Source organism: Neopelma chrysocephalum, unplaced genomic scaffold (genome assembly GCF_003984885.1).
Source record: "Neopelma chrysocephalum unplaced genomic scaffold, ASM398488v2 Primary Assembly neopelma1_91, whole genome shotgun sequence".
In the NCBI taxonomy this organism is placed as follows: Eukaryota; Metazoa; Chordata; class Aves; order Passeriformes; family Pipridae; genus Neopelma; species Neopelma chrysocephalum.
In genome coordinates, this window is record NW_020897753.1 from 474735 (window position 1) to 486843 (window position 12109).

A 12109-nucleotide genomic window follows, 5' to 3' on the forward strand; every position below is an offset into this window, starting at 1 on the left:
ATATCCTGCTATTTTTAGTCCATTCAAAACCTCACCAAACATTAGGACTGTACCATCCAAATGATGGGAATAAGCTCCGTGTAGGTTAAGTAGGGTTTATTCAGCAGTACTCGATTTTGGAATATAAAACAGGGCAAGGGAATAGCAATCCTTCCCCAGGAAACTTCTCATGCTTTCTGTGTCTATGGTTCTTGGAGTTAGGGAACCCCAGGTGATGTGCCTGTGTCCACAAGAACCTCTTTTCCTTTTCTCACCATATCTCCAATTCATTTCTTACAACCATGTAAATTATTGGTGTCCACAGCATCCTTCAGTTTAACAACATGGGGTTGCTTTTGGGTTTTAAACTCCTGACAAATAATTTTCTTTTCTACTCCCTTGTATAGAAACAGCAAGTGAGAACTACTTGTTTGAGAATTCCCTCACTTGGGTTTTGTACACATGCATCATAGTCCTGCCCTGCACTTATGCCTCATTTTCTCTTTTTTTGGAAGTGTTAGCTCTGGAAACACAAGCAGTGTAGCCTTCTCAGAGCACACATGCATGAACTGGGTTTGAACTGGATTTGCCTGGTATTGGCATGTCTTTGTTTTATTCAGAGGTACAGCCCTCAGCTTCCTAGATTTGAGCCACCTAATCTTTTGCAGTTTTGGGATGGAGAATATAAAAATTTCTGACTTCAATGAGAGAAGTTTTCTATTTTTACCCGTCTTGATTATGGCATGACCAGCTGTGGCTACTTCATCCATATTTCCTCTCTCTGTTTACATAACCTCTTTAATGCCATGTATCAACTTTTTCAGGAGTGTTTTAATACTGAGGACCGTGGAATATTTTTTTCTCTAGGTATGAAACATTTGTTTCCAGTGATTTAAAGGGAATGCAAAGTGTACTGAATACATAACTGGAGGAAGACCAATTAAGAATCAAGAACTTCCCCTGTGCGCAGTTTACGTCTGTACATTTTATAGAGAGCTTAATGTTAGTGCCAGGCCGCTGAGTATCATCAGACATTTTTGTGAACTCAGGATATAATAGCATATTTTCAATAAAATCAAGTGCACCCAAAGTACCTGTTAGCATAAGAATTTTCTCACATATAGTCTGGTTAAATATTAATGCAAAGACTTTTGCCATTGCACGTTTTTACCCATAATTTCTTTAATTTGGTGTTACGTGGTTCTTTGCATAATTTAAATGTAGACATCTGAACATTATGCTGGCTAAGTAAACTGTTGTGTTATACTGGAAGTGTCTGCACAGTGTATTCTCAGGACTGTGTGCCAGCAGCTAACTTAAATAAAAGAATTGCGTTTTTGCACTGGGAAGGGTGACAAAAATTAAACTCCTCCCAGAGGTTCTGTTCATTGAAAGGACAGTGCACTAATTACATTCTCTCTTTGTTATGTGCTGGGCCGGTAGCAGCATAATGTTTCCTTCTACTGGTAGATCGGTCAAGAAATGTTAGAAATGTCTTTTGGACTTACTTTCTTTTTTAATTTAATTAAATATCTTATTGGCCAAAAATAATTGATTTTTGTGGTTCCATTTTTGTGTGTGTATTTAAAGAAATCCATTTGAAGAAATCCTGTGTGTCATAGGGGTGGTCTTTATCATGGGTAGTTTTGTATGGTGACAACGAACTCCGTGGCTCAAGTAAGTACTTTACACAAAGGTTTTGTTGTTAAACTACCAGATCATATCTTAGCTGCCAGCTCAGAGGTACCACTGCATCAGTTAATACAGCAAACTTAATACATCAGTGCAGAAGGGATGAAGTTTCACAGTAGCTTTTATATCTCTCACAGAAATGTCAGTGAATTAACTGTATCAGGATCTTTCTCTCTGCTGAGTCAGAGCTCAATTCGAAGAGACCAGAATTTAAATATACGATATAATTCCCTTACTTTAACTTTGACTCAAGGATGTTTTTTTGTGTACTGACTCAGAATTATTTTCTGAGTTTCTACTCTTCATATGACTTCATTTGATCTGGCAGCTTCCAAAGAAGAAAACCTTTTCTTATTCTTCACACAGTAGCCATTTATATCATCTGGAGTGCTCCTTTGTGGATAATACTTGGCTTGCTTTATTTTCCACAGGTTATGAACACATCTTAAATACTGAGGGAGCATGTGTACATTTTTCTGTTCAAGGAGAATTCAAGCTAAGATGGATGTTGTACATTCAGCTTTCTTAAACTGTACCTTGAGATTTTAATAAATTTTCTGAATTAGTATTTTTTTAATAGGGACAGTGACCTTTCCTGCTCTTGTCATTTGACTTATGGATTCACTGCTTCTTAAAACTGTTGCACAAATGAAAGTGAATCAAATAATGGATTAAACTTAATCTTTGCCTTATAATAGCTTACAGATCTTCAATTTATTTCAAAAGAGGACTGTCCCTCTTCAGAAACATCCCTTCTATGCTGTTGAGGTTGAAAGAGGTGCAATTTGGCTACTTCTTTCTGGCCTTTTCCTCCTCTTTCCCTCACAATGATAGAACAGAGTAATAAAGATCTATTGTTGGTGACGTTTCTGTGATTTCATTTTGGGGCAAAAGTGCATGGTTTGGTGGTGGAGGTATCCTTGCAGAAGCTTTACAATCTGGAATTAAATTTTAAGCTAAGCAATTAAAGTTTAGGAGCCACTTCAGGTATCTGATTAAGATTCAGGATTTTTAGTAGGTTGTATCTGAAGACAACAGCTAATTTTGAGCCTGTATTAAAGAAAAAAAATATTATAATTAATCACAGCTACTGTCTGCTGCATTTATTATAAGACTTCCATTAACAGGATGCATTCTGTGCATGAATGGTAGTCATTTACAAAATAAGGCTTTAGAAACTCAATTAATTTGTGTTCTTTAATTTTAGATCTGAATAAATAAGCAAACCATCTGTTTTAAATCACAATTATATATGATTAATTTCTGATTATAGTAAAAACTTGTTAAATATTAAAAGACTGGAAAATGAAGAATGATTTTGTTTCTTTATTCTTTATTATTTGTGAGCTATTTTTTCTCAGCCAGTGATAATTTCTTTTTCTCATGGGATGTCTGTTTTTTCCTCAGTCAGGGATGTTGGCAAGTGCTTTGTTATGCTGGGGAAAAAAAGTTCAGCTTTTAATATTTTGTCAATTCCATTGGGCTGAAGGTGCCAGAAGTTGTGTAACCCATCACCAGTTCTCAGGGTCTTAAGTCTTCACCCTCATCCTAGGAGAACATTATAAATTATATCTAACAGGAGATGCTACTCAATAAATAATATGTGATAGGTATTTTTTGCTGAAATTACATGAACAAGTAATTAAGCTGTATTTTTTGCCTTTATAACGTGACACTTTTATAATATCAAGGAATATCTGGGTGCAGTTTGAATGTCAGAGAGCTGCAGAGCAACGTGAATCACAGCTTCTTTCTTTTTTGCTGGATGCTGGAGAACTTTTTAATTCATCCATGACCAGACTAAGATTTCCCAGTTTTGTTTTGGAGTGTCTTATATGTCATCTTGTCTTGCCCAGATGTATCCATACTTGGAATTTTTTAGTCAGTATCAATATTGACAACATTTTGTACTGTGCAGGGAAATGAGATCTTACATCTGTTTTCTTCCTTTAGACTTGCAAGTTGCTGTACTTGGGAAAATACATATAACAATCTATCTGTTGTTTTTTCTTACAAACAGTGTGGTGTCTTGGTTGGCTCTGGAGAAGGCATATTGATGACTTGGAAAAGGAGTAGTCATGCAGCTGTCAGAAAACTTATTTTCCATGTTTACTAGCACTGGGAGAGAAGTGTGCTCCTTATAATACACAGAAGCAATACTTGCTGACATTGCCTCTCCTTCGTGGATTGTCAGGGCTTAGCTCTTTTATGTAGAAAAACACATTCATCTTGAAAGATGGTGTGTGTGTACACATTCACAGTCTCTGTTGCTGTTATATACCAGGCCTAGAAGCCAATAGGATTTTGTTTCAACTTAAAAAACAAACTTTATAAATACTAAAACTTATTTCAAAACTATGATTATTTTTTTATTTATTGCATGGACTGTTTGTTATGTACTACATCATACAATACTTTATCCAAGGTTCTCCCACTTGTAGCTGAGTGATGCTTCATCCTATAGATTGCTGTACAACGTGGCCCAAAGGAATTTTGAAGAATTGAAATTATGTGCTGCAAATATTTCTTACATTTATTTACTATTGGCAATGCTTCCCTTATATTGGATGATATTTTAATTGCTTAGGTTTACCGAGTTTTCAGGTGTCTGGGATTTTTATTGTGCAAGCTTTGGCTTATTTAAAGGACTGTCAGAGAGTTTCCAGTTTTCTGTTCTTTAGCTGTACTGAATTCTGGGGAGTTTTAAATTCTCTTTACTATTATGCAAGGTGGTACATAGCTTGCTTTTAAACAACTTTGCTTTGTTACACTCTCAATTGATCTTCCTTATCTGGTATAATTCAGCTGTTTGCCTGGTTTCTTTCAAATAACACCTTCACAAATTTCCTGAACAGTGAGCTTGGAATGCTTAATGGTAATAAAAAAGTTATGTTTAAAATGTAAACAAAAAAAAATTGTGAAAAATCTGCTCTTTTTTTTTTATATGATGTTACAGAGAAGTTATAGTAAATGTGATTTAGAAAGAGGAGGAAGAGGGGTATTTCTTGCACATCCTAATAAATAGACTTTTGTCCTTTACAGGAACAGACCTTGGCTCTGAGGAAAGAAGGGATAGGTGTTGTCTTAGATTCTGAACTGCCTCATCTCATTGGCATTGATGATGATCTTCTCAGTACTGGTATCATCTTGTACCACCTGAAGGTAAATACACGTCTGTGTTTCCATAGCCTTTATATGCCTTGTGTTTTTCTTCAGTAGAGTATTGATTTGCTGTCTAAATATAGTGCTCATTACATTACTATGGTAAGAAAAGCTCCTTAGGTTTCTCTCATGTAGTAAGAAGAGCTCTTAAGAGGTTGCAACTGATTAAATTAAAATATTTGTTAATTTGCTGTTTAGGTTTATCCTGAGGATCAACTGGTTAACCAGATATAGGTGTTAATGTATTTTTACCTGTGTATATTTACCTGTGTATATTAGTTTGTCATTCATCTCATTAGAAAGCTTGACCTTGAAATCCAAATCGAGATTAATTTCTCAAAATTTTGAAGGTGGTTCTGCACAGGACAGTTGAAACTAGAATTTGCTAATAATACTGTATAATAATGACTAATAAGCATTTCTAAAAATGCTACCTGATTATTTTTTGCATGTATGTTAAATATGTATTTCATTCAATTTACTCTGAGAAAGTGGAAGGATAGATTATATCCTTGTGGGGGAAAATAATCTGTGTTTCTCTCTTAATTAGGAGGGCCAAACATATGTTGGCAGAGAAGATGCTATGACAGAACAGGATATTGGTATGGAATTTAGCATTTTTTATATTCTTTCTTCAGTTGGTTTTCCTTCTTCCAGCTTCTCAATATGTGAACTAAGGTTCATATTTTTCCCTTTTTCACTTAATTGTTGTGTGTTATATCATATTTAATTTTAGCAAATCTGGGAGATGAATTATGTGGGATTTGCTTCAAAGAGCATGACTTCTAGAATAGCTTGTGGGCTTAAAATTTATTAATATACTTGTTACTAATTTATTTCTTGCTTCTCATGAAATAGCATCCTGTAAAAATACCATCCTTTTTCATACAGCACCTGCTACAATCACTGCAAAATCATTCTCTTAACCTTTGTATGATGATAGTATTGTTACATTATTATACCTAAGACAGTCTTTGGACTTAAGATTTGGGTTGAAAAAAATTCTGGAAGTTGGAAAAAAATCTACTGATTTTCTTATTCACTGTTTATGAAAGCAACTCACTGCCAGACCTGGACTGTCCTGTCACACATATTCCTTGAAGGCAGTTTTATTAAGTAAACTGTATCCTTTAATTATTGAGTGAGAGATTGAGAGTCAAATAACTTAGTTTGGTATATTTTGTGGGTCAAAAGTTGCCTGGATTTGAATTACTATAATAAATTCCATGAAATTACCAAACTTAGATTGCTTTGGGTTATTAAATAATACACATAGAGATAATCATGCATTATTTAAAGAAAAAGTGAAAAGTAGCGTAACTGATTGATAAAAGGCCTGAACGTCGCAAAACATAAGAACTTTATTTCAGCCAATTTTCTTGTCTACAATGGCATGTTATATCCTGTCTTTTCACACTTAAGCATGGTTGCTTTGAGGTCAGGAAGCTTTCCTTATTTTCTGGTGGAACTGGTCAAAAAATATCTCTCTACAAATACCAAAATTTTACTTTTCTGTTTTTTATTGGAAGGAAAGGAGCATTTGCTAACCAAGTGCCAAAGCACAGGAGGAAAGAACATTACACCAAAAAATGCAAAAGCAACCCAACACACTTCTTTCCACTATAATAAAACAAAGAACAGAGTCAACATTTAAGACGTGCAGGATATGATGAAGGAAGGAAGAAAACATTGTCCAGAATAAAGAGAGAATATACTCTCCAATATGTAGTGCAATGTGTTCTTAATAAGATATGTTAGCATGCTCATCTTATTAGTTTTGAGGAGAATAATTATGTTATCTTATTTCTTTGTGTTCAGTTCTTCATGGCCTTGATTTGGAAAGTGAACATTGCATCTTTGAAAATCTCAATGGCACTGTGAACCTCATCCCACTGAACGGAGCGCAGTGTTCTGTGAATGGTATTCAGATTACAGAGCCCACACACCTCAACCAAGGTATTACCCAGCCTGATGGCACTTTTCATACAGCCTCTTTGTTTTTTTTCTGGCAACAGCACTGAAAAAATATGACTGTATATAAAGGAGTTATTGTTTAATTAATTTTAAATTCATGTCCTCTCAACTACAGCCCCAAACCATCAGGAAAACCACCGAGTTTTTGTTCTGTCAAAGAACTGCCACTGGTGAAAAGAGAATTCTTTATTAGTTTCAACTGCTTCATAATCTTGTGATGTGATAGTTACCCTTGATTTTGTTTGTTTTTACACAAAGGGAACTCCATGCCAGATGTCTTACATTGCTGTAATATTAAGAAAAAGAATATAGATCTCTATAGGACTAAAATAATGTCAGAGACACCCCTGCCCCCTCCCCGAGCTTCAGGTTGGTCCTACTTAATACTGTTGTCAAATCCTCTTGTACAGCAGGAGATTGAGCTGAAGTATCTGTTCTCTGCAGCTGTAGGGAAATGACAAAAAGGGGGAGACTAACCCTTAGGGAGGAAGTTTAGAGAATTATAATTTTAATATAAAAGCTTTAAAATCTGGAAATGAAAATGCAGCCAGGACAGCTGAGAACAAAGGTGTATTGTGTTGGCCTGGAAAATACTGACTGACAAGTGAGCTGGTGAGTGCTGCAGCAGAGGTTCAGGATGTTTTATCTTCCAGGAGCACCCAGAATATCTTCCCATTCAGCAATGAGCTGAAAAAGACCTGTGTAGGAGTGAGCTTGTGACACAGCTCAGCTGCTGAAAAACAATCTCACTTTATATTTCTGGAAAGAAGCTTTCAGAGTAAGCCTGGCCTAACAAAGGAAGGGTGTAGTGTCGGACAAGGGGAGTCTTGCATCTTTTGTGAACTCTTACAAATGCTTCCAAAGGCTACTTACAGAAAGTAAGGACTTTTGGTGTAGAGAGGGGACGTTGGGTTTGTTTGGGTTCGTTTTTTGGGTTTTTTTAAAGTGCCAATTTCTTCATGTTTCTGTTACAGATATGAAAAAACCCCCACCAGCCTACTTGGTCTTAGGTTTGGGTAAATTCCATGGATAAATTGTTAACAATAGAAACTTTGACATTAATGGCAAATAACACTGTAAACAATCAAAATTGGATTTCAGTCTCTCATCTTTACTTTATTCTACTGCATTTCAAAGGCAGTAAAGGTTCGATGTGCCTCAAAAGAAAGTAGGAGTTTGGATGCTATTTCCCTCATTCAGATGCCTGTCACAACTTTGTGTACTGTGAAAAGTGGAAACATGACTTTTTTTTCCCCTCAAGAATTTCTTTAGACAGAAATTTGGAACTCAAAAGAAGAGGAGAGGAGAAGAGAGGGATGCTTAGGGTTACTAAATAGTGAAACTCAGCTGCGTAAGATGACCTTTTGTGTGTGTAACCAGACTGAATCTGAGAGGAAGGTACCAACTGTGACATTAGGTGTGCAAAACTGATTAAATCACTAGTTTAATGACTCGTGCACAATCCGTGCATCCTGGCTGTGTTAGCATTTAATCTCACAGCATGAAGTGCCAGCCTCCTGAAATATCTTCTTTTAGGTGATGCTGATTAACTGCTGATATATTTAAATGTTTCCGTTTATCATTAATAGCTGTTCATTTGAAAATGTGTTAGATTTTTAGACTATCATGGAGCTTAAAAAAAAAAGAGGCATAGTAATTAATTACCACTTCCTTCTACAGATTACTTCCACCATTTGTGAATTCTGGCTAATGTGGCTTTTTTTGTAAATGTAACCTAACTACAATATTTTTTTTACTCTTAAGAACATATATGGTGGGGTTTCTAAAGGTAACGGAATTAATATTCACAATTAGAGTTTGTCCTTTTCCTTAAATATATCCTCACCTTAGAACAAGTTTTCAGGTTTTTGGGCCAAACTATAAACCCTTCTGTACTTTAAAGAGAAACCTAGGAGTTATTCCTATGATCCATCATCAGAGATTGACTCTCATGTGCTTGCTGTTAAGTCTCTCTCTCCTCTTTTTTCTTAAATTTATGAAGTTAGAAACAAATATCTATGACTATTCATTCTGAAATTTTAATTACTTTATTTAAGTTTCTTCCACCTAGGGAGGTTTACAATGTTTACAATTATTTTTATCTTCATTTGAAAGTAACTGCGGGGATTTCATACAGATTTGTGAAAGGTAATTCTTCCTAAGATAAGACTGAGGTAAATTATTTGTGTGTCCAAAATTGAGGTTTTGTGTAGACAGCAAGAAGTGGCTGTAGTGCTTTTCGCTATTTATTTGCCAGGACGGGGTGATCTAATTTGAGTTGGTGCGCTTAATTAAGCTGATTTTAAGAGAAGCATTCGTTGCTAAAGACAGCATTTCATTTCAGATGGTAAGAATTTGTTTGTGATTAACAGTTTAAGTGTAGCTTTCTCATACTGTGAGTGTAATGGAGTCCTTTTTCTTTTTAAAAATGCCTCGTACTGACTGACAGATCAAATGCTTGATTCTGTGGTGATGAACTTGGAAGACTTCCATGTTATGACAGTAGTGAGACATCACTGACAATGTACTTCTTAGTAGGGAAGTATTAATCTTGGTACCATTGTCTTTAAAATATGATAAGGATTGCTCAGAATCTCATTATTTGTGACCTGTACCTTAACTGATTAAATACAATAACAGATGTGCGTTGAGCAATATGAATTATTCAAGGTTCTTCCCTCAGAAAATAGCTGTTGGGTATAAAAGTCTAATAATCCTGTTTTGAGTGACAATAAACTTCAGTGTTCCACAGAGAGAAGTAAAATGTGAGAGTACAAGTAATGGAGATCTGGAGCTTTTAATGGAGATTTGGAGCCTTTAATGTAGGTGAATTCAAACCTGACAGTGATCAGTAGTGGATGGACAAGTTTGTTCTTGGTCACATCTATGGATGTTCCCATTGGATCTGGTACCTACTCCTGGGCTTGCAAAGTAGCACTGTTGAAGAGTGTATAGATCAAATTGGGGCAGCTGCTTCCTCTACCTATATTTATTCTTTAACTGAACTCCATGAACATGATTGACCTTTGTGTTGGTCATATTCATGCCGTATATGAACATGTGTGGGTTTTTATTTTTCTTTAAGTAGGAAGAGGAAGGAATAGACTGTATACATCAGTTAAGGTATCTGTGACTATGCATGGATATACACTTGCATTGTCAAAATGCATTTTCATTTTGTTCTTGCTTAATGAAAGTCTTTGCTTACATGTTGTGTGTCTGAAAAATTACATGGTACTTTTGGGTACAGAATGTTGTCAGTGAGTGGTGTGTGTTTTTCTCATCAGGTGCTGTTATATTACTTGGAAGAACCAATATGTTTCGCTTTAACCACCCCAAAGAAGCTGCCAAGCTAAGGGAGAAAAGAAAGGTGAGATTAAATCAGCATTTGGTAAATTGAAACCTTTTCACAATTTTCTTTCTAATATAGACATAACTGGATTTTTAGAGAATACCTTTTTTATTTGCTTCACATACTTTAGTTAATATTTCATCAGGTGAAGCAAAGTAAGAGTTTGTAAATATGTCATTACTTGTCTAATACATTGATTTTATGGTCTGTTGTTAGAGTGGACTGCTGTCTTCCTTCAGCTTGTCTATGACAGATCTTTCAAAATCCTGTGAGAACCTGTCAGCAGTTATGCTTTATAATCCAGGGTGAGTATATTCTAAAATGCAGTTGTTATAATTCCAACCATTCTTCATTTTAGCTGTTTGAAATGTTCCAAAGGCATTATGACTCTAGTTAACTGTTTTTCCTGAAAAAATGCATTGTGAACTGAAAATTAAGATCTCTTGAGTTCATATATTACCGATAAAAGCATGAAAAGGCTGAGAAATGGCTTGTGTTCTCACCTCTGTACCTCTGAGTAGGTGGTCAAGTTAAGATATGGAAAAAAGATTTATTATGCAGTTACAATGACATAGAATGCTTATTGCAGAGAAGCTGTTTTTAATGATTTTACCACTGTTCTTAAATGACTTACAGAGAATTGATGGTGTTTTGTTCTAATTTTTTTTCCATAGCTGGTGTTTTGAATTGAGTTTGAGATGAGGCACTTTAACCACCTATGTGCTTTTGAAAAATTGGCTCTAATTTGAATTATAGGCTTGAATAGTGCAGCTTTATTCCTGAGTTTTACTGTGAGGTGGCTCTTTATCCATTAGAATTTAGGAAGATTGGACAGGTAATAATAACTTCAAGTTGAACGATGTCTAAATAACAGGGAGTATGTGTAATAACACTGCTTCAAATGTGACTGTTACTCTTTTGCTACTGAGCTACCTACAGAGATCTCAAGATTGTGAGCTGGTTGCTGATAAATTACAACTTATTTTGAGACAGAGATGGTAAAGAAGATCCAAAAAAGTATATGTATTTTTTTCTATTTCTTTAGCTCTTCAAATAGCTCAATCTAAAAACTTACAGTGACAGGTGCTGGTATGTTTTCTGTGAGCTGGGGAAAATTCCTGGCAGTTGTTACCTCTGGTTATTGGTCAGCTATCCTGGGCTTTTCCCTGACTAATAATGTTATTCTGCTACAATATTGTTATGAATTATACTGGATATTACTGACTTTGAGTTTGCGGTCAGTATAGAGGAGGACAGATTGTTTCAGCATTGCCTCACTAGTCATTCAGATTTTCAGCAAAATATAATGGCATGGGCAAGGCCCAGTTGAAGGTGTGCTTAAAAATGGTTTCCCAGCCCAAGAAGCCATACTGTCTTCAGGTAATGCCAAACGGTGCCTTATAGAGAGGATTTTTCTAGTAAACTTTATTAAAAAAAAAAAAAAAAAAAAAAGAGAAAGTCTGGAGAGTTACTTGATTGTCTCTGATGGAGTAGATTGCAGCAAATTCTTCTTTTTTCTAGATATGTTTTAGGGAATATAGCTTTTTTTTTCTTATTGGTTCTTCAAGCATCTTACTTTGCTTTCCTGGAAATTAAACAGAATAGATAATTTTATTAGATTGTCAATGTGTGCAGCAATTTTTAGAAACATTGTCATTTTTCCTATTTAACATTTCTTGTGACTTTTACTTTCTTTTGTGAGGTATGATTATAAGAGCACTCTTACTCTTGAAATTTAGGATAAGATTAGGTGAAACTCTCATTCCTGAACACTTTATGCCTGTGTTTTATTAAACTATAAACTATAAGCAGAGGGTTAATTATTGATATTCTCCTGCTAGTCTGCATTCATTTAATATTTGTGAACTGTCTTGGAGGAATAGATATTTTGTCCTGCTTAATTTGTACACACAAGAAGGTCATATTACATAGGGAATGCAGGTCACTTGT

At 35.3% G+C, this 12109-nt stretch overlaps 1 protein-coding gene across 12 annotated transcripts in view; it reads left to right on the top strand.

The window, feature by feature from the left end:
• The window catches only part of KIF16B (kinesin family member 16B), a 135038-nt gene that overhangs the window by 57093 nt on the left and 65836 nt on the right, over window positions 1-12109 (top strand). For all 12 annotated transcript variants that reach the window (XR_003535865.1, XR_003535866.1, XM_027693312.1 and 9 more), the window contains exons 13-17: window positions 4714-4833; window positions 5384-5435; window positions 6652-6789; window positions 10095-10177; window positions 10376-10464. Coding sequence is in view for 10 of the 12 variants with exons in the window: in XM_027693312.1 (XP_027549113.1) it covers window positions 4714-4833; window positions 5384-5435; window positions 6652-6789; window positions 10095-10177; window positions 10376-10464 (482 nt within the window). In the remaining 2 variants the exon portion in view is untranslated. The remainder of the gene's footprint in view (window positions 1-4713; window positions 4834-5383; window positions 5436-6651; window positions 6790-10094; window positions 10178-10375; window positions 10465-12109) is intronic.